Genomic DNA, 23,968 nt, shown 5'->3' on the forward strand with positions numbered 1-23,968 from the left:
TGAACAAGGGAGATTTGCTATGGAAGCTTAGGTAAAACACACAAAATGTTTGAGAACATTTCAGGAAAACACTACATTTACACATAAAACATTAAACGTAACTTCTGCAAGGAATTAACATCCTTCAACAGTCATTCAGAAAACATCCGCCCGGTTCAAGCGGTCCCAAATTCTAACACTCCTCACACGGGTACCACATAAGTGCATCAGCTATTGCATAACCTAGCGGAAATTTCTTTTAATTTTGTACCTACTGATTTTAAATAAACTGCAGATGTTGTTTCAGCAGAACTCTGGCAGGACGGCATTGAGGCAGGGATGAGCTCTGCAGTAGCTGCCCATTTTGCTGATGCCTCAGTACATGGGGATAAGGTGTTCCAGCCAGACCAACTTCCCTATGACCTCTCTGGAAAGGAGAGAAGCCCAGCTCTGCAGAGCACTACTGCCTCTCCCTTCAGCAGAAGTAACCATCCCTCTCCCAGCATCACTGGAAGCAAAAGACTTCCCAGGGGCTTTCTCAGGCTTTTGCAGCACTCTCTTGTTAGGGAGAGAGCAAGGCATCCTTTCTCTTCTTTCTCCCCCTGCCTCCCCAGCAGGCACTGAGCCTGTTCTCAGGTGGACGATGCACACAAGCTGCTGAGAATCCTTGCTGCTCCTCTTGAAGGAGAGAGGAGAAGGATTTGTGGACATCAAGTAATATCTCCATTAAGAAACAAAGAAAAAAGTGTTTTACCACTGTGATACAGAAGGAAGAAGAGGAAGTCATGACACCATTTCCTACTGATTGAGATTTTTATAGTGGTATAAATGGAACAGTCACAAAACCACTTAAATCTCTACTACCAACCTATAAGTGAAAAAAACACTAATACAACACGTGAAAGAAAGATTAAAAAGACAGCCACCATACCAACAGAAGTAGTCAAGAACAGGAGGATTACCTATCACACTTTTGGCAAATGAAGCTCTCTTGAGTGTTGCCAGACCCAAGTCTCCTATTTTCACAGATCCAGTTGGTCCAGTAATAAAAATATTGTCACATTTTAAGTCTCTGTGAATTATTGGTGGAGTTCTTGTGTGCAAGAAAAGAAGACCTTTCAGGATTTGCCGGCACCAACTACGCAGGACTTTTGGTTTCATCACTTTAAATCTCTTCAGATACCTAGAGCACAAACATATAAGTGTGTATAAATAAAATGATATGTTATTAGAGATTCTAACTGCTGAAACTTCATTCTGGATAAAAGCCCCTTATTAGATGACATAATAGCAGCTCAGAAATATCACAAAATTGAAAGAAACAGATCCTTTCAAAGGAAGAATTAGAGCATTTGTTTTTACGGAGGAAGATAATAAGCATTTTTGGTGCAAATACAACCAAATATTTGCAAGTCTAATAGTAGAGCAATTGACTATGCAGAGAACAGCTTTAGAGTATGTTTCACATACTCAATTCAGAAAAATACTGAAGTTTAAGTTTAACCACAAGATTTTGACCTTTTACCACGTACTTGTATTTTTTCCATTTACCCAAAACACTGATTGGGAGGGTATATTTTGGAAAAAATGTAGAGCCTGCTAATGCACTGGCAGTGTAGCACACTGGATACAGGCAATGATGAGTATTGCTCCCATTGGGGCTGAAAATCTGTTCCAGAATTCATGCCAACTGCTTTTTATCAACATTAACAAGATTGTCAGTACCAAAAGCTATTAATTAATATTGTTTAGTAGATAACCTAGTGCATCTTCTGCTTCAAAAAGAGATTCTACCATTCAAGTGCTATTCTATCTGAATTTTCTAACAAAACATGCAAATATAAGCACAAAAGCAACCACAAAAAACACATCCTGACAAATTAAAACATCACAGGCAGAACATACTGGAGTACAGCTTCTAGTTGCATAACTGAAACAGGAGAGCAAGGAAAGGGAGATGGAGGCCAAAATTCTTCCTGTCAGATCAACACAGTTCAAATGCAGGGACAGATGACAGACACCAGAGAACAGCTCTTTTTTTTTTTTTTTAATCTGGAGATGCTTTTTTTCAGAATATGAAAGTAGGATTTTTCTAAAAATTTCCATCGCTATTTATAGCCTCCTTACCAGGAGCGCAGTACTTACGTCTTTAGTGTTCCAGAGGTCATCAATTCGGTAACCAGCACAATGCATCTTTTGCCTTTTACACAGGATTCCCAGAAGTCATAAAATCTCACAATGTTTGGGTGCTGTAGACCTTTCAACATTTCTGCTTCCTCTTTAAATCTCTGCCTCTCTACTTTTGTGAGTTTTCTGTCCTACAATCCAAAATAAGACATTATTAGCAGTGAACAGACAAAAATAAAATAAAGCTACTGCATTGCTAGGGTATTCAGAATCTTAGATTTGTTTTAGGCTTGTATCAAGAGCGATTATAAAATCTTTTATGTAAGAGATGAGCAGTGTGTATGAACCAGGGCACTAGCCTTAAATCCAGTGTCAAGAAGATAACGACTCGCCTCCAAAGAGATGTCTGTGCTACGCGATGCATTAATATTTCAGGCAACAAACACACCCATGGCTTGATGGATCAACACACAGCTATTTACTTCTTGTTTTGGTTTTGTGAGGCTCGTTACGAGATATTAACACACATAGGATTTAATTTCCAGGTATGAATATCCTCACAGCTAAGTGCTGCTGTCTCCCTGCCATGTCTGCTTATCACCTTCCACGGCTGCTCCTAGGGAGTGGTGGCAGTGACCACCAGGTCAGGTTCTCCAGTAACAGCACTGGGCTGTACAGCCTGTCCCATTTCTCTAGGGACAAGTTAAAACAGTAGCCCTCTCCAAAAAAAACAAACACAAATTTTTCTATTTGTTTGCTGTTCTGCTTAATGTTACAGACTCTTCTTTAAAGTTGACAAAGGAAGGATTTAAGGCTGTCTTTCAGCCTTGTCTTGTAGGCTGCACATTGGCTGCATGAAAATACTTATTCTTTTAGATCAGAAACATGAGGAATATCATGTTCTACAACTATGGTTTTCCTAGAGAAATTTAGGAGCTTTTACTACAAATTCTAAGCTATGAAGTGACCCTGCAGGGAGCACACAGATCCCATCCCATCCCCTCCTCATCACCAGTCAGCAGAGGCCTACTGGCCTACCTGGACCTCATGAGCAACATGGAGACCCCTACAACAAGCAGATCAGATGCATGCTCTAGCCTCTTTAGACAATGTGAAAGAGCAAAATAAGAATTTCACCGAAGACCACATCATGGCCAACTGGTTTGTCTCCCCTGGACAGCTGGTTGGGCTGGGAGCACTTCCCTCCACTGCCCTAGAAATGATGCTTTTTTTGTTCATTAAAAGTCACAAGTGTGTATCTGTTCTTACTTACAGAAGCAAGGTATCAGAAAGCACTAAGATTAATCAGTTCATGTTCTAATCTCAGACATTTTTATTTTCTCAGTTCACTTAGGCATGTTTATAAGAGCATATACATACTGAATTAAATTGGCACCCAGCTGATTTGTAGCCAAGATGCACACGGGTCAGGCCATTGCCATTCTGATAGCCTGCCCTCATTGCAATTGCAAAGAATTCAATATGGGAATGAGAATTTCCATGGCTACAAACAAGTCAGCTTTACACTGAGACTTCATGAGAGAAAAAGCCAAGTTGAAACAACGATGCTTTGGCTCTTCTTCCAAGTCAGAAAACCTGCTTCCTCAGCAGTGCACGTGTGTGGGGGGAATGTTTCCACTTTATACCGTGGCTGCTGAGGAGGTTCTCAGTTTTCTTTATGGTTTACGGAGCAGCATCAGAGCCAACGTTGCCCCCAGCAACAGCAGCCACCAGGGCTGGCACAGTAGGGTGCCCTGGGAGGACAGGCACCCAGATCCCGGGGGGGGGGGGGGGGGAGGCAGGGAGCAGCTCATGCCCAGTGGCGCTGCTGGGGACAAGCAGGCAGCAGCACCCTGAACACCAGCAGCCTAGAGCAAGGCAGTATTTCTGCTGCCCTGTAGCAACTTCGGAGTTTCTGTGGGTTTTTTTTAAAAAAAGAAAAAAAAAAAAAAAAAGCACAGGCTGTCCAGTGAGCCAGGACATAAGGGCCTGCGAATTGATTTCAAATCCATCATTTCTTCCCCTACTGCTGAGTTTCCTCTTAATTTAAACCCTGTAGAATAAATCAGACACACTGCTATTAAGGAGGAAAAGGAGCAAGTCCTTGTGTGAGACAGGAAGAGCAGAGTGCGGGCTAGTAGAGAAAGGAAAAAGCAGTGACACAGATCCAACAGTTTTTAAAAAACCTTCTAATTAAAAAGTAATACCGCTTGACTCTCATTTCCAGATTTCTGAGCACTGTGAGAAATTTTCCACTGCTGCTTTAAGGGCAACTTTAAAAAAAATACCCTTCAGACATTGCAGACAATCATATTCTGTATATTCTACATATTATGAGCACTGGATCATTACTGCCTGAATTTAAAGTACTAAGACAGCAAGCTGGGCAATTGCAATGAAGTGATTCTGGAAGACAAATGTGTTTCATCTATAAGTACAGTAAGAAGAACCTGGATTTTTTTTTTTTTTCATCAGAATGATAGCTGAGCAATTTTCTCAGAAGAAAACCTGGGTTCAGTACTAACACTTGTGGAGAGGCAAGGACAGGGAAAATATACAGGCAGGGCCTGGTCAGAGCAGCCACCCTCACATGCCGCATCCCCCACCACAGAAAGGGCCTCCAGCCCTGCAAGGGCTCAGACTTTTTCTAAATTCCTCCAGGCTGAACCTGACATGTGAGTTGTTGGCCAAAGCATAAGCTGTTTCTGAAAGGGCTTAACAGTTGAACTGTTTTCTACTCTGAAGCAGCAAAACCACCCATTTAACTGTGTGACTCGGTGTTTAATCCAGACCCCAAAAACCTTCACTGGGATCACAGACACTTATTCCTCATCATATAATCCACAGGAGGCAAAATGCCCTTATGCTGACGCTGAGGGTGTAAACCTGAAACAACCTTCGAACATCAGATTTTAACATGGGGAACAGGGTTCTTTGGAAAGGTCATGCCAGAGAAAGCTAATCCACTTAACTGGATTTAAGGCATCACTTTGCATAAGTCAAATTTATCAAAATATGGGGGAATGAAGCAAGTTTCCAGATTCACCCAAGGAGTCATCAACCATCACGCTAGCTACAGCAGCAGATGTTTACAACATTGTACAGCTGAACAAGGAGGTACGGGGATGCTGAGTGACATGCGACAGCCCTGCTCCGCCACAGCTTCACAAGCACAACTGCAGCATCATGCCAAACCGAGCAACGAGCTCGTCTGTCAGTCTGCTCCACTGCATTTATGGCATCACTGCTATTCTGACCTTCCTCAAGGCACGAGACTTGAAACTTGGAAAACATTCTTAATGTGATCTGGGAGATACCACTATTAGTTTGCAGATATCTACATGCTTCCTCTCCTTTTAAGGCTTTCACAATTCTTGGCTCTTTTCCTCCTCACTGGGACACAAAGTCTTGACTCAAGAGGTGATATTGTAATTCCATTTCATATAATTGAAAGCTTCTCAAGCCTAGTACTTAGCATTAAGGTTTCTAAAATAAACTTCAACCTTCAGAAGTCCACAGCAATTGCACTGAGATGGTTCAACTTTTCCAGAAAAACTGAAGTTAAAGAGAACCAAGCAAGAAATTTGACAGCTGCTTGGTCTGTGCTACTGCTAAGAACGAATATGTACATTTGTTTCTCCATCTTAATAAACTTTGAAGAATAGTCAGCTCAAAAGGCTTCAGTACAGACTTTGTTGGGGACACAGCTGGAATCAGAGCACCAGAGGGAATGGACACAGTAACAACAAGCTTTCTCACCCTCAGAGCTTTAGATGTATCAGCTTTGCAAATATATACACAACGCCAACTCATCAACCGCCTGTTATTTTACTGCAGTGCCATAGCCAGAATCACGTCCAGCAGCAATGAAAGCACTAAGTCATACAAAACACAAGAGCAGATAGGAGATTGCATCCCCTGTCACACACCTTACAGACTGGTTTAAAGAGGCATTCCCCAGTGCAACCGCACTGATCCATGGTCAGCTGCCTTAACCCTGTGCTGAGAGTTTGACATTTTATTATTACAGCTACTCTGGGCTCCTGCAGGTAAGTTCTTACAGAGTGCTTCTACAGGAATAAACCACAACAGTGAGCATTCATGGTGCATCTTGGGCATGGCATCACCAGTCACACGTACAGCCTGGCTGCCTTATGGCTCCATGATTTCACCTTTCCTGTATATAAATGAGCACTAATGGATTGAGTGTATGTATATGTATCTTTCACTATGGAGGGCAATCTAACAGACACATATGAAACAAGGGGAGAGAAGAGGTTATAAATTGTAAACTGCCTTTTCTTCATTAATTTGCCTAGCTTTCTTATTGCAAATCAGATTATAACTGCATAGTCAGTTTTAAGCATCAAACCACTGAAATCTAATCACTTTTTGGGAGGAAGAAATAATTCCCAATTAGTACTTTACAGCCTCACTCTTGGTAAATTACACATCCATTCAGAGGGAATGGAGTAAAATGATGTTTGCAGCAGGAAGCTAAAGTGAGTTTCCTACCCATAAATCATATTTCTGCTAATCTAACACACATATGCTTTCTGCTTCTCCCTACTCATCACAGGGAGGGCAAGCAAATACCTCTCTGTGTTAATATAAAATGTATCCCTTCATTGATTAAATTCCTTAGTGGGGAACAGAAGAGACTAGAATTAGTAAGTAAATGTGTTAACAAAGTGAAATGGAAAGCTTACAAATTAAATTTCTGGAATGACACCCAAATTAACAGCAGGAACATGCTTTGTTAGTCATCCCCCAAGCACATTTCCTCCAGGTTGTAACATATGGACTCTACAACTCTGAAAGTTACACAAGCAAGAGATTGACTTTCATGTGAGTTTTCAGGATTTCTAACAAAGATTAAAAACTGAGGTCAAGTTTCTTGCCTACTCACTTGTGAGGGGCTAACAGATTTGGGAATAAATTACATCCTCATCCCATGAGGAAAGAGGATCAAATGAAAAAAAAAAATAGGACACAAACAATTATTTTTTTACATAGCAATGCCTGTAACCATGTAAGAACAGGGTTTGATGCAGAACTGTTACCAAACTAGAAACCTGAGCTGCTTTGCAGTTTCACGAACTTTGTGTTTCTTTAAGTTCCTCCTTTTAAAGTCTTGAATCTTCAATAAGTGATAAATATTGGGTGGGTTTTTCAAAATGCTTAAACTCACATAGCTGTATTTACTGATGGTTATTTAATTTTTGCCTAACTGGACAAAGTCCTCATTTTGGAACAGATTAAGGTCTGTCTGGTGAAACAAGTAGGAGCAGTAGGTCAGCAAACGAGGGAAGGGCTCACCTCTGTCATGCAGAAGTGATAACATCTCTTACCCCATTAGTGATGAAGAAAAAGAAACTGAAGAGGCATTTCTGACACAGGAACAGAAATCAAATATCTAAATCAGCCGAATGAACATCTGTTCATATCACTATATTTTCACACCTCTGTGTGTGCCAAATCTGTACATTTGGTCATGTACCATAACTACTTTTCTAATCAGAGATCACCTTGAGATATGAAATCAGCAGTAGGATCCATTGATAGCTTTCTCCTATGTAGCTGTCTATTGGTTTATTGTGGATTTATGAATAGAAGTGCAGTTCTGGTCTGCACTAGAGTCGTGAGTTCGACAGTGACATACTCAATTTAGTGGGAACAGACAGCAGCTTTCCCAGACATCCTGCAGTATAAGTCAAGAACTTGCTTTGCTCTAACAGTGAGCTTAGGAGGTGTTAGCTTGTACCTGCATATTACAATCATTAAATTCTGTTTTGTCAGTACTGCCTCTTCAGGGAAACATCGCAATTTTGCAAAAGTTTTCAAATTTTAAGAATTCAAAAGGCCTTTAGAAATAAAGATGAACAATACACTTTCAAAGAAAAAAATAAAAACAATTTTTGTATTTAAAACTAAAATTTTACTCATTTAGTGCAATTGCCTCTTGCATTTCACATTAAGACTTGTCTAATCCACTATCAGAAGAATCTAGGATTTGTCCCAAAGACATAACTGAGAGCAAATGCAGGCTCAGACACACAGCAGTTGGCACTGTGAAGAGCTCAACACATTACTGAAGTAGCTGCTCATGTACCAGCTCTATGCCTTTATTATTATTATTCTGCCTATGTTATAAATTTTTAATAGCATTTAGGACATTTTATTCCCAAACCCTGTACATTCAATTATAAGCACGTATCATTTAAAGTGATCCTAAAAGAGAAAATCCTCTTTTTGTGAACAAACTGCAGATGCCATTAGACAACTTGCAAATAAGGAAAAATTTTTACAGCTTCATTACATACCAGCATTCAGCCAACATTCTCCTTCACTAAGTCACCCCTGGTGAATTACAGCCTGCTATCTGTTAGCTGTGTTAGTGAAGCACAGTGAGGTTTCCCAGTGGTAACTCATTTTCCAAATGCATAAAAAGCAGCCCTTGCCCCAAGGATGCTCACAATTCAATGAACAAGCTACAGAACAGGCTGAGAGATATTTATTTATTTGCTGGGTTGTTGCTACACATCTACAGAAAATTAGGATCTGAATTCAGTTCTTTATGGCTAAATCTGGCACTGTAGAAAAGGCTGAGTTTGCTTTTTTTTGCTGGATGCAAGCACAGCTTGCTGCTTTTTAAATTGTTTATGGGACACAAAGTCTGATGGCAAGGGAATGATGAGATTCACATCTTCTACTGAACATCAGAACTTAAAAAACCTCATACTGCAGGGTGCAGGAAGAAGGGGAATCAACATCTCAAATCACAGATCTCAACTCAAGAGGCATGAAAACACCTAAGAAACCCCACACCATGGGCAGAGACCTTGTTTTACAAATTAAAACCTCCCAACACAACTCATAACCTATGGTTAAACAAAAAAGTCCTTGTCACAAGCAATTGATTTAACTGCAGGCAGCACCCCATTAACTCTTAATTACCAGTGCTTCACAGGTTCCACATAACCTTGTAATTTTAGGTGAAATACCAGAAACAGTTCAGGCTTGCCTCACAAAATTATTTTCAAAGTAAATTCTGAAATCAATGTGTGAAAAAAGCTGGACAGGCCCTGTGACACCAGATCACCTCCGCTCACATGGAAAGAAAATACCAAGCCACCAAAAACTCTTTTAGAGACATCATAAGAATTTTTTGGTATTTTCCAGAATTCACTTCTGAACTAAGCATTCATTAAAGTTTATGCAACAGTTTGTACTGTTTCTAAAAAGCATTTTCCTTCACCTACTTCATGTCATCCATACACACAGAATTTGGGCATGTAAAATGGCTAACAACACAAGACAGTCTCAAACAGATGAGGCGAAATGCCGATGTGCCCATGATCCTGGTCCCATATCCCACCTGCAGCAGGATCCTACTTCTGTCTTTATTTCTAAGGGGTTTGGAAGAACACAAGCTTCAGGATGGAAGACTCAAAGAAGATACAAATACATCCATGTACAATGGCTGATGCCTTAGCAATTTTAATCACTGTAGTTATGAATTATCCTTGTTTCGGTGTTGGATTTCTGTACCACACAGATAGACAGAAGAGGTAGCTCCAGACACCTCTTGGAGGCTCAGCACTTCTGGACTGGGCCACAGCAGGAGTGGAAAGAGTCATTTCAGTGCTGCTGACTGAAAATCATCTTCGGAGAGCTGAAAATATGTGTAGGGAAGACAGGAGATGCCGCTGCTCTCAGGGCTGGCACTGCCCAATATAACATGGGTATAACATGACAGATAAAAATCTGTCTCAGGACCTGTACAGCAGCAGGGCACCTGAATGCAGAAAAAAGCCATCTGATTTTTTTTCTTCTTTCAGCTCCTCTCCTTACTCTAAAGCAATTTTCAAATTAACTTATTTTATGGGTATGAAATCCCCTTCAGTTTCTCTTTGTGTGCTTGCTAAGTAGAAGCACTGTCTTTCCTAAAAAAAAAAAGGAGGGGGTGCCATTCCTCATACACCATGGAGACCCAGCTGGAAGAGAATGCTCTTCCAAGACGAACTGAAAATGTTGCTATTTCCAAGTTACTGTTCAGTATGGAAATGTTAATGCTTATTTGGCCAATAAGCTTTGCTAGCCAAAATTAACCCAGCATGAAGAATTAGCAGCACAAGGCAAGTTTTATTTAGTTTTGCCCTGGCAAATTTAATCTGAGTGTATCTCACATAGCCTTTCTAAGAGGCAAATTTCATTTTCATCCCATTAGTGCTACCTTTCCCATGCTGCTATAACCTAGCAATTCCATACTTCAGTTTGTAAAACATGAAGTGAAATATTCTTACCAGTGAATTAATTATAATCCACCAGTAACCCTAAACAGAGAATACAATCCTCAGTCACAAAACATTCAGAAAATAACAAAACCATTTCACCGTAACCTGAATGCAGCCACATAACATACCTTTCAGCATCATCGGTATTTTGAGTGGTAAAGTCTGTCAAAACGGTAAATCTGATAAGACCCAAAGAAATGCTTGCATGGCTTTACAGTTTCAGTAAAATGCTTCATAAATTATTAAAATTTTCTTTGCAGCAGTAGCAAAGCTTAGCAGTAGCTAAACCAGATTCATTTCTATATGCTGACACCTTGTAAATGGAAGAACATAAATGTGACATTTATATAATGACTTTTAAATGTTTTCACTTCATATTGGTTTTGATCATTCATGAAATACACTAATTTAGAAAAGTTGCTTAAACTATTCCCTTTGGAATGGTTTAAGCAGAAATGCAGTAACAGGAAATATTATCACATTTGTAATGGAGATCATTCAAATCAGAACATATGTTTTCTGCCTCCAAAATTAAGCCCTTGAACTGTGTTGGATTCGCTAGTTGGATAACCACAGGTTAGGCAGCCTTACCAATCCTGAAGATACCCACTGAACAAGCCTTTAGACTTAGTCTCCAATTACACACTAAGTACATTTATTTTAGGAAACTACCTCAAAAATTTTCAAATTAGTAAAAAAACCCCTAAACACTCCAAGTCTCCCCATCAAACCAGACAGCTATACTAACAACTATTTAACAGCCCTGCCTGTAGCAGGCTGTAGAAAGAGGTATTTTCAGTGTTCTTCAAGTCATGGTTCTTATGCAGCAATGAATACACCTATAATACAATCACTCTTCTCACAAAAACCTCCTCAGAGTTAAGAGTAATTTCTCACTTATTCCTGTCCATCCAACACAGCATAATACTTGAAGACCTTAAAACACATCAGCAAAGCGGAGCTGAGCCCAGGAGGCTGGGGCTGCAGCAGCCACCCTGAGCTCTCCTTGCAGGAGAACAACTTGCACCTTCTGTCTCCATCACCCCAACAACTATATCCTTTATTTAGCTGGACATATTTTATTTTCTTCCTGGAAGAGAGCTGCCTGGGTGCACAAGCCAGGCGAGTATGGAAAACTTGCCCAAGCAGACTTCAATATAAGTTCAGCATCTCATAACTTTTCATGTCTTTGTTTTCACAAAACAAGTAAGACTAAACAAGTGCATGTGTGTTTATGTACATACATGAACTTAATTATACTGAGGGAAAGGAATATAAAATTAGATAGACAGAAGAGTGATGGGTCTTTGCACAGACTTTCATTTAAACTAATAGTGGCTTAATGGATCCTGGAGAGAAACCTTTGCAGTTCTTCCCTAACACTGTTGCCTGCTGAGCCACCTACCTACACCTAGTCATTTAATTCTTCTGTGCCCATGTTTTGCATCTCTAGGACAAAAAAAAAAAAACAAAAAACAAAAAACAACCAACCAACCAAACAAAAACAAACAAAAAACCAACCAACCAACCAAACAAACAAACAAACAACAACAATAAAAAACCCACAAACCACTGGGTCCCTTGGTACACTCCAGAGTTTTATGTCTAAACAGCACCATAACCAGCAGTATTGTGAACTCTTCCTCCTCCCAGCCTGCTTCTGTTTTGGGACCTTTTTGGGGGACTTCTTTGGAAGAGAATACAGGAAAACAGTCTTTTAACGTGACTTGCTCTTTCTGTTTGAAAACAAACAAAAAAAAATCCTTGCAGAGGGCTATATTATCTCAATTACCCAACTTAAACTCATGCACATGAAAAATCAAGAATTTGAGACTTCAGAACTGCCCCATGAATGCTCTGCTCTTGTTCCAGCCCAGCTCCACTGCAAGCAGCATCTGAGAAAGGACCAACTGCTTGCTGCTGATGGAAATAAGATTCAAAAGAAAATATATGTGGGAAGGATATAGTGCAAAGATGAAGGAAAAAGCCAATAGATGATCTTTTCTGCTGTAACAGGTCAGACTGAAAACAAACATTCCCTGTAGCATGCCTGCAAAACTCTTCAGAAGTAGGGACAGGGACCTTTCACTGCTACAAAGACACTTTGCAAACTGGGGTATCCCAGCTCCTGAACACTTACATAGTAATTTATCTGGAGTTTAGAAATGTCATGGAAATCTTTTTAATTGCTGAAAAGAGCTGCCACTTTTAGTGCATTTCTAACACCACTTAACAAACTGTTAGAACATACTCAAGGGCAAACGCTGCACTCCTGGACAGGATACATTAAAGTTGCCCATAACAGTTAAGAATTAAGATGAAAGCATCACATTTGTAACAAAATATTTCATTTTTCTTTTTCTTTTCCCTCCCTTTTAGCTTGTCAGCTAAAACATACTAACAGCTAAAAATGTAACTTCCCATCCCTTGAACAGCAAAGCATGAAAGGGCAATATCAACAGGGGTTTATGAGAAACAGATCTTTGCCACTTTCCAATGAGATTATATGTTTGGGTTGATAAAGATAATAGTATTTACATAATAAACCCATATTTCTGCAATGCATTTGCTTCACATTAAGAAAGCATAAGAATGAAACAAAATATCCATTCACATAAATTGATTTAAAATTGGGCAAGTTATCAGTCACAAGTTACACATAAAAATACAGGTCCTCGATGATTTTCAAGAGGTTCTGCAGTGCTTAGGTTTTGTCCTAATTAAGTGATTTGTATTTTTATGAAGAACTGAAAAAAGCCCATCGTTCCTAACAAATTTTACACTTTGAACAGGATTAGAAGAGTGTCGAAGCATAAAGATGATGGGTCACAAACAGAGATTGAGATGCTTGCGCAAGCTGGGTGCAAGCTGCCTGACAGTGCTCGGCTGCCAGGAGGTTGTATAACTCAGACCAGAGACAAGTCAGCCAGCATAGGGGCTGGAGAGTCAGCCTTGCTAAGCAGCGACCCTAAACGAGACAGAGGGGTGCTAGCAGAGCCAAGCACAGCCTGCTGGGCAGCAGTAACACGAGGCTGGAACAGGATTCTGAAGCAAAAAGTCTGCTGTATTCTCCTGCTGCAAAAAGCATCTCCCAGTGCAGAGCATGCTTTTCAACATGTCCTTTAGCACAGACACAGCTTTAAGGATGGGCTGTGAGAATCACTAAAGAGTTGGGCTACACTGGCCACAACGAAGAAGTTCGGTCCACACAATTTATCTGAGAGGGTAATGGATAATCAGAGAGCCATCCAAGAAACCCTTATGACCCAAGGTACATGGATTCGATTAGATGACCACAGTGGTACTTTCTGACTTGAAGTCAGAGACAGTTACGTTACAAGACACATGCCCTTGGCTAAGGTCCCAGAATTCTAATTCAAATGTTAGTTAACAAATGTAAACAAGATAGTTCAAATTCTGGCTAGACAGAACCTATGAAAACATGAAGTCAGCATCACCAAATCTAAACAACTGTGAGTGATGCTTAGTGATAGGAGTTCCTGCCCATTGTGACAAGAGTTTGAAAATCGGAAAAGGAAGAAAACACTCACCCCCAAAAAAACCCCAATCTTCCACTAGCACTTTCACACCTGGTGGGCATAGATACATTTCTTGAAAGTTAGTGTGTTCGGCCCTCTTGATCACGGCTGTTTAATAAGCTAGAATCTCTAGCCTACAGAAATATGGATTTTATGATGTGATGCAAGAACGTTCCATACACTGTATTTAACAAACAGCATCAGACATTCAGAGACTCTACAGAAAGCAATGTTAATCAAAAAATTGAGGAAAACCCACTATATATAATTTTATGAAAAAATTCAAGAACAGAAACATAGTATAGTTTGGGTCAGAAGGGACTTTTAAAGGCTATCGTGTCCAACCCCCCTGCAATAAGCAGGGCCATCTTCAACTAGCTCAGCTTGCCCAAAGCCCCATCCAACCTGACCTTGAATGTTTCCAGGGATGGGGCATCTACCACCTCTCTGGGCAACCTGTTCCAGTGTTTCACCACCCTCATCTTAAAAAAAGTCTTCCTTCTATCTAGTCTGAATCTACCCTCTTTTAATTTAAATCCATTTAAATCCCTCTCATCCTTTTGCAACAGGCCCTACTAAAAACTCTGCCCCCATCTTTCTTATAAACCCCCTCTAAGTATTGAAAGGCCACAATCAGGCCTCCTCAGAGCCTTCTCTTCTCCAGGCTGAACCACCCCAACCCTCTCGGATTGTCCTCCCAGCAGAGGTGGTCCATCCTCTGATCGTTTTTGGGGCCTCCTCTGGACCTCCTCCAGCCAGGTCCACATCTTTCCCGTGCTCAGGACCCCAGAGCCGCACACAGTACTGCTGCTGGGGTCTCACCACAGCGCAGCAGAGGGGCAGAATCCCCTCCCTCGAGCTGCTTTGGGTGCAGCCCGGGATACGGTTGGTTTAAGAATACTTAAGACTTTCAAAATGGGAAAATTAGGTTATGGAAACAAATGGCCTGGTAGTTTGGACTTCACTCTCAGCTTTCATTAAAGTAGAAAGTACTGTCAAAAGAGACATTATTTGTCAAAAAGGCTTGTATGTTTAATCATATTATCTCCTACATGCGTAAAACTGAACGCTAGTTAGAAAAATACACAGAAGCCTTCTCTGTTCACTCTCCCTCCCCCAAAATGCTCTGCAAACTGGAAAAATTCAAAAGCCAGCTTTACTCTGCAAACTCCATTAAGGGGCTACATAAAGATGACGCTGTTCTTGGCTATCTTGCACACTCCATAATGACGTGTACCTATGCAAAGCAAATAAAAACACTTTTCAGTTTGGCTATTGTTTGACTTCAAGCACACAAACATGGTACTACAGAACTTAAGGTGTGGTACCCACTGATAGAAAAGTAACACAACAGAAGTGTTTGCTCTCTTCTGTTAATTTCAGTGAATAAAGACTAAAAAAATCTTTCTGAATGAAACAGCTAAAAAAATCAATAATGCATACAAATATCATATCAATTTGAGACACATCAGCGGTTTGATTGATTGGGGTTGTTTTTTAAAGACAAATTGCATTGCCTGCAAAACTTAGGATGGAAGATCCATTTGGTTCAATGCACATTAAACAAAATGCATCTGTATTAAATAGATGAATATTACTGATAAACACTTTCATTAAGGAGTTAAAGAATTTTTTTTTTTTTCAAAGAGATCTCTGTTCAGTAAGTTAACCACCTACAAAACAAAATACAATCTAGTGAAAAACTTGACTAGAAGTTAGGAAAAACAATCTGGGAACTCTGCCTAGTTTTCAAATTAATTTAAAACACTTTAAACTTCCCAAAATACAGGTATTTCATATCTCCTTAGAGATTTTCCTATTAATAAAGGCCAATCAATATGCCCTTTTAAGATTGCAAATGCTGGTCTCTGAAGTCCCTGTGGCTTGCATAGCATGAAAGCTTTTTCCTAGTATGAAACAGCTTAATTACTAGTGAAGGAGAACCAGCAATTTGAGTAAGACATTTTTTTATTTGTCAGCAGTAATGGACACTCACTGTAAAGAATGTAAATCCTAGAACTGTTTCCCACAGTCCCCAGGATAAGTGACAGGTGAGTACACAGAAGGGCTTCAACTGTGGACAAGTTATTGTTCAGTCATGGGGAAAATGGTACTCATACAGAAAAATGAAGGCACAGATGTCTGCAGAGTACACAAAAAAATCAGAATGCAGGATTTAACCACGTATCACAAGACATTACTAGTAACTGCCCTACCCTGGGATAAAGAAATGTTGTAGGATATATCATTGCAGGAAAATGTTCAAGGCTATTACAGAAATTAAAAGCAAAACTGATACCCTCAAATGATTTATTTACCTCTTTCTCAATAAAATAATTGTTTCTATATAGCACCATTTCTACAACACTCACTTAGCTTTGCCTTTCCCCACTGCTCAGCCTTAGTCTGGCTGGCAACAAGCAGCCTCCCCCTCCCCTAACGCAGCATCCCTCCTCATCATCTCAGACCACAGAGCTACCATGCTCATGTGGAAAAGCCAGTCATGAACAGTTACAGATGGAATAAAATGAGGCTTAGTCTGAAGATGGCAAATTGTCACCAAGAATAATTTTAAAGGCTTCCTGGGGAAATCAAAGAAAGTGGTGAGGTATGTGGTTTGTATAAAACGCTTTTGCTCAGAATTTCTGAAGGGATACAGTCTCTCCTCTGTGAAACAGCACAAATAAGATATTTCAGTCTCTGCATGTGCATTCATGGGTCTCAATTTTAATATTTGCATTCCTTTAAGTGAAATATTAAAAATCCGACTTTGTTTGAGTTAATTCTTTTATAGTTTATTTCTTTACAATTTTTCTGTGGCAATATCAGCAAAATGTGGGTTAATGTAAGATACAGCAGACAGAAGATGAATGAATTTCAATCTGCGTCTAATTCAACTTATCAGTAGAGTGATCTGAAATGTCTTTTCATCAATTCTTGCTCAGTAACTTGCCCAATTCCTCCCAAACCCTAACATGCCCTTTTTGTATATTTGCACAGTAAATTCAGGTAAGAAACCATGATAAATACCACCAATAAGGCATGAAAATACCTTAGCAGCTTACATAAGAGGGCAGGGCTGTCTTTAAAATTCATCAGCACATTAAAATCCAAGGCACCACACTCATTCACAGCTGACTACACAAGTTCAAAGCACACACTGCAGTTTCAGTCCGTGCAACTGAAGTCAGAAACAGCAGTTTGCACTTTTATTTCCAGCTCACACTAACGTGTATGGTAGGGTGAGAGGTACAAAAAAGGTTCAGAAAACACACTAAAAATTTTTAAAATCACTGTGCCATCTGACAGCTGTTTATCCTAGAGTGCACACACAGCTCTATCAATGGGCTTCACTCATGAAAGCTGCAAGGGATTTCTGAGCCTTCATACTAGTTTCCAAATGAAACCTTTAATACCATGCAGTACATTATTGTTCATTTCTCAGCCATGCCAGGACCAAAGTGTTTCACTGATGCTAATTTTGCCACATCACCATTTTTCAGGATTAGACAACAGCAGGGAGAAGTCACAGCCAGTTTGAACTCACTTGGGCCATCCTCTTTTGTAAGGCTTCCATCCAGGATTGTCCACATACTGGCAGAACAGCTGATCAGAGTCCACCTTGCAAGCCTAGTTGCCCAGAACACGTTGGATTTATGGTGCATGTACAGCCTAACACAGACCCACTTGGGAGTTAGTCTGAAGAGAGACTGCTGCTTGCCTCACATCCCCTGACATCATGCAGTCAAGCCCTCCATTTTCCAGACAAAAACTGATAGACTCAAAAAGGGGAGATACCAAAGAAAGCCTGGGCACCCAACAGTTCTACTCATCTTGCAGGAAAGCATTCAGGGCCTATTTTTTCCTTCTGGAGGTAACCATAACACCAAGCTCTCAATCCTATAAATCACTACCTTGTTATTATACCAGGCAGCACCAGATTGGACATATGACGCTTATCTGACTTGTTTAACACCATCTGCCTTCATGTGCAAAAGAATGGTTCAAGTCACATAGATGGTGCATTACTCTCCAGAAGAGCACTAGTGGAAGTGATTCATGTCATTATTAAATAATACTGTTCATGTTCTGTTAACAGAAGCACAAGGACCCATTTTTGGTTAAGAAAACACCGTCAAGGTCCATTGGTTTAATTTTATCCTGAAAGAGAAGCATATGAAAAATCATCCCATAGGGATCAGTGGTATTCTCCTAAACAGATGTTCTTGCCATAGAAAACATTTAGAAGGAAAGCAGGTGTGATTGATAAGATGGCTCACAAACATAAACCTTTGCCACAACAGGAACACCATTTCCATTTAATTCTTGCACTATATCAAGGCTTTAGAAGAAAGAAGAGCAATCAACTTTGACAGAAAGACAGGATTGGAGAAGGACAAAACACACAATTATTTGGTGTCCTTATAGAAACAATACTGTGTGTTAAAATAATGCTTAATAAAAATAACAATCATCTTTCTAATAAAGTGTTATTATTTCATAAAAACCCCTTCAACATAAAGATACAACAGTAGCCAATCTAGAGCTGGTTTGCCACTAAAACTAGATTAGGAGTTTTTTAATTTATTTAGTCTTTTGTTATTACTAGTGTCTCTTAACCAGCCTGAAGTTAGACTAGAAGAAATCATTGGTTATTATCTTGGTTGCTTCACTAAATATGCACCTCAGTCAGTAACAGGAGACCTACCCTCAAGAGATGAGGCTTTGTGGAAAACCAAGCATTAATCTCGGTGTTTTAGCCTTAGTCAAAAATTACACATTAATGCTTTATTGCTTTTGAGACTTAAGCATCGCAGTTTTCTTCTACTACAACCAAAACCCACAATGTGCGTTCTGACGGTATAGCCACCAGGTCTAAATTTTCAGATTATGCTGAAAAGACTCTAGCAAGACACTTGATACACCATCCTCAGAAAGCTCATGTCCTTACAATGACCTCAGTAAATGCTCAGATGCAGCATTTCTAGAATGTATCAAGAAAAGGCTCCTTCATTCTGCAAGCTTGCCCTATGATGTGCAGTTACCCTGTCAAATTAAGTTGTAGAAACACTGATAGAAAACCTTTTTCCAACTCTGTCATTTAAAAAAAAAAAAAAGGAAAAAGAATTGATACAAGTAGACTATTTAAAACAAAATCAGATAGACAGCAGGAAACATCAACATCTAGAGAACACTACCATCACTTCCACAGCCATAAAAACAAAGCTCAGCAAAGTAAGGGTGACAAAATTAGTTCACGTGTGACCTCATCACTTTGGGCTGGAAGGAAAGCGCCAAGGGAATGGTGAGACATGAAGAGCCAGGGCCACACAAGAATGTTGTCTGCTCCGCTTGCTGGTTCCTCTGCTCTGAGGCTTCAGTATCTCAGTTGCTGATGCATCGTGTTCATCTCTGCTTGCCAAGAAAGCTGGATATTTACTTACACAGAACAACATTTTGCTTAAAAACAGTTTGTAAATTTGAAGTTGCACCATAACCCTTACACTATCTGAAACCAGTTCAATGCCTTCTTAAATAAATGCAAATACAATTTGCCAACAGCTCAATTTAAAGATTACTTATGATTGTTCAGTTTAGGTTGGCTCCTTACCAAACTAAACCAAACTTACATAAACCATGTGTTGATTGAAATAACAGTGCTCACAACACTCACCATATCAAGATAAATGTAAACCTTGTAACCCTGAATGTGATCAATGCCACAGCACAGAAGAGAATTGCAGCAAGTGGGTCTGGAAGTCACCAGGAAATATCACTAGTCTAATCCCTTGCTCCAAGACAGGAGCAATAATTTCTAAATTATTCCTGACATATCTATACACCAGGCTCCAGTGAAGGAGTATCTGTCAATGCTTAACTGCTCTTAGCTGGAAAGTTCTTCCTTTGGTCCAACCTACATCTACCTATATTCATTTTAGGCCCATTAATTATTTGCCTGTACATAGTGGGGATGAAAAATAATTTATTCAACTCCTCCTTTATTTAGGCTTTTGGGGCTTTTTTTTCAAATACCTATCTTGAATATCCTTATCTCAGTCACCTCCACCCCAGACTGGACAAACCACCTCTCACCACCAACCACGTACTTGAGATCTCTACTTGCTGTTGTAACCATGTGATGGATTCTGACGGACTAGTCCACATCCTTCCTGAAGTGAGACATATGAAGTGGTTTGGACCAGATAGCATGATGTTAGCTATCCAAGGGAATTGTCCAACATTTTGTAGATTAAGATTGAGAGACTGGGGAGCGTCAGATGAAATCAGAGTTCATCATTTGTAACCCTGTTGATACAATATCCCCACTTTTGGGAAGGGTGGAGACTCGGTAGGCGTTTCAGAGATTCTTAATTAATCTTAAATCTGAAAAATAGACCCCATTTCAAGGGTCAGCAGTCAGTTGATGTTGATATGACTGTTCAAACCTTGAGCTGTTGATTTAGTGTACCTGTGGGATCTAGAACACAATACTGCTCTAATCCATTTTCTGGAAAATCTTTCAGGTATCTTGGTACACTTGCTCTGCCTTAGAACCATGGGATAAGGCACTCCAGTTAGAGGAAAAATCCAGAAAAGCCTGTAGGCTCTGCAGTACTTGGGATATTAATCTTAAAACAGATTTTTTCAGAAAGGTTTAAAGAGGCTCATACACCCCCATTAGAAACCCTCCTAAACCAACATCTCATAGCGGATTGTGCTTCTCATTCTCACCAGAGCATTCTCCTTTCCCAGCAACTGTGTTCACAACCATGCTATCTGGGCAAGCTCACTCCTTTGCATTACCCCCCCAGCGCCGCTGCTTTGTGCATGGGATGCCCACTTTCATTTCTCACCACGGCAAGGTAGGTGATGAGTCAGAAAGGTGCTGCTCAAAAACAACTGAAGAGCAGCACAAATCCTGTGTCACACCAGAAAGGCAGAAGAGGGCTCAGAGCTTTTCCATGATTCACTGCAAATAACACAGATAAGGAGAAAGAGTAATTCAGGCAAAACAGTACCCAGAGGGAAGAAATCCTCCAAGTTCAATCTCACATTAAAGAATCAAGCCAGCTTCAGTTCAGGTGAAGGAGCAAGGACAGGATTCAGACAATCCCAGAAGAGAGGGGGTAGGAAGGCATCCCCTGCTCTGATTGCATGTTACCCACAGTTCCCAGCCCCTGGGCTTCTCCACAACTACCCATCTCCTCATTCCTCTCCTCCCTCCATGCCCTGCTGAGTCCCTGAGTCACCCCTTTTTTTTGCACACATCCATTCATCCAGTTTTTATCTTCCATTGGAAAATACTTGGAGTGCCTTTTCAATTTTCTGCTGCACAGACCTTACATGATTCCCTCCTTACCTCCCGAAAAACAAGCAAAAATCAGATCAGTGCAACATGCTTTCTAACAGTGGCCAAATTCAACCCAGTACCAGCTGGGTGTCTACCAGGTTCAAGGCAGCTACTGTATAGCCCATAAGGATAACCTGCCCACAGGCAAAACCAGCAGGGCAGAAAGCCCTTGGTGTGCCTAACACAGAAGCAGTGCCACTTGAATGGCTCACTCATCTAAAGACCTTAATTAACTCTTTCCTAAATTGCATTTTCCCTCTGCTGTGCCTAAAGAGTGGTGAATATTATTCAAACATTTGGGGATAAAAGTCTGTAATAATCATATTCTCCTTGCTTTGTGTGCTGTTAAACATCAAGCCTGCCGAACTGGTCACATTTTAGTTGTCCTACAATTTGCTAGTAGACAACAGTTACTTGTTGACCTTTATATCCATGTTATGTGTGTCTCTGCATGTGGACAAACCTCTCCAGTATCAGCTTTAACCACGTTTTTCCCATGTATGTTCATAGCACTGTGAATCATTGTCTTGCCTTAATACCACATGCAACCATGCTTTCAAAGTCTACCCACCAAGAGGAACAGCTTCTGCAGTAACAACCCATGCAGAAAGAAGAAAAAGTCCTAACAGCGGTCTAAACTGAAGCTGTATTGTCACAGAGGATCTGTTAGATTTCCCTGTTTCCAAACAGCTCGAATTATTTACCTGTTTGCCTGTGTCAGCAGAACAGCAAGTGACAGCAGTGCCTGCAGGGCTACCAGGAGCCTCATGGCCACCAACCACCACCAATAACCCAGCCCAGGGATGCCCCAACCACCACCCACTGATCCCATTGCAGCTCGTTTCCCATCCCTGAAATACCTACACAGGCATTGCTAAAACAACAAAACCAGCAGATTTCATAGCAGGTAGCCCAACTAATTGTTGCTTTCTTGCACCACTCCACGCTTTGCCAGCCCCCCTCTGCCTGGGCTCCCCATCCTGAGAGCAAAGGTTGGCCCAATGGAGATGAGGCTGTGCTCCCTGGCCAACCTGCCTTGCACACCGGGCAGAAAGGGAGGAGGTGCAGAGGCCATTCAGGGGGACAAATTCTCAGCCTCTGCTGTCAAAGCTCCATTTCTGATAAAGGTATTTGAATAAATTCCCCTAAAACCAATCTCTCTTCCTCTGCAACAAGTGAGAAATATTGTTCTACAAATCTACTTTATTTCCTTTTCATATTTTTAACTTCATATGGAAGATTTTGTTAACTGCAGAGTACTATACAGCACAGCCAAGTATTACTATGTGCCTTGCTTCCTTTAAAATAAAAATTTTATTTGATACATAGCGTATTTGAATTACATGAAGTGAAGAAAATAGTTCCTCACCCAATTAAATTTGCAGGCTTTTGAGAAAAATTAAGGAACCTTTCAAGCTAAAAAAAATATTAAAATCAGATGCAGAGAACACATGTGATGTCTCAGGAAAAAAAAAAAAGGTTAATTTCTTAAATCCAGAACAAAACCCACCTCAATTCAAATAACTCAGAGCTCAACTACTTGAAATAGGACTTGGAAGAAATTACAGGAATAGGTCTTTTCAGAATTCAGGTAATATACTGTAAATATTTCCTGTGACATTAGTAAACTGGGGTCCCTTTACAATAGGGATACCCATCTGGAAGAATAACTAGCTAGAAATAGACTGATGAAGCACAGCTAGTTATCCTAGGTAAGCCAGGACAGCCTCTCATTATTTACTAGAAACTTAAAAGAAAAAAGCTACATTTAAAGGAAGCCACCAAGGACCAAAATGTTTAGAGAATGTTCAGTTAGACTGGGGAAAGGAGGTAACTAATCATTTTCTTATTATGGCTTTTATATGTTGGCTGCTGTTCCAAGGGAAGATGGATTAAATGCCATGTCTGTTTGGTTGGACTTCAAATTAAAAGCTCTGTGATGACCTTTCATTCCCAATAGGGTGTTTTGGTGGTTGGTTGGTTTTGGTTTTTTTAAGAAGTCTATTAACTACATTAGGTTCTCCAGAACATTACCCTGAACAAAAATGGTTTCAAATGCAGGAGACAAAAATAGGATAGGAAATAAATACATCAGAGGTTTGGCCTACAAATTCAATCCACAAGTCTCCCAGATTTCTACCGTACAGCTGACCAAGGGAGCCCTTGGTCCTGCTGCGACAGGTCTGACGCCCTGCTCCGGCCCCAAGCCTGGCCACGCGGGCACACGGACACAGCCACCACTGCCACGGGCAGCCCTCAGCACCAGTAGGTAAGACAGTGTTTCTCTTTGTCTACTTACTAAGTCCACACACCATAATATTAAGACATTTCACATGGAGATAAGATTTTGCACACTAAATACACACAAGCAAACTTCTCTAAAAACATTACAGGCTCAGCTTTTAGTAGGATTTAATATTTCCAACTTTCAACTAAGGAGGCTGCCATGGGAAAAGACTAGCCCTAACCTGCAGCTTCTGAAAGGAATTGGTAAATATAGCTGTAGGAAATAAGACACCTTTAACTACTGAACTTTAACAGGAAAAAACCTAACCCTAGGGTAGTTTCTTCACTGCATTTAGATTCACATAGCCTTTTCCAGAGCTGGAGAAATTCAAGTGAAAGAGTCTGGGAGTGTTTTCTCCATGAAAACCAAGACAAGGCTAACTAAAGAA

General features: G+C 40.3%; 1 protein-coding gene across 13 annotated transcripts in view; it reads right to left on the reverse strand.

Moving 5' to 3' along the window:
* WNK2 (WNK lysine deficient protein kinase 2) overlaps positions 1 to 23,968 on the reverse strand; it is a 115,453-nt gene that overhangs the window by 73,794 nt on the left and 17,691 nt on the right. For all 13 annotated transcript variants that reach the window (XM_042806967.1, XM_042806969.1, XM_042806966.1 and 10 more), the window contains exons 3-4: positions 2,125 to 2,297; positions 942 to 1,162 (exon numbers count right to left, since the gene is read on the reverse strand). In XM_042806967.1, coding sequence (XP_042662901.1) covers positions 942 to 1,162; positions 2,125 to 2,297 — 394 coding nt within the window. The remainder of the gene's footprint in view (positions 1 to 941; positions 1,163 to 2,124; positions 2,298 to 23,968) is intronic.

This window comes from Tyto alba, unplaced genomic scaffold, assembly GCF_018691265.1.
Source record: "Tyto alba isolate M040663 unplaced genomic scaffold, T.alba_DEE_v4.0 Super-Scaffold_49, whole genome shotgun sequence".
In the NCBI taxonomy this organism is placed as follows: Eukaryota; Metazoa; Chordata; class Aves; order Strigiformes; family Tytonidae; genus Tyto; species Tyto alba.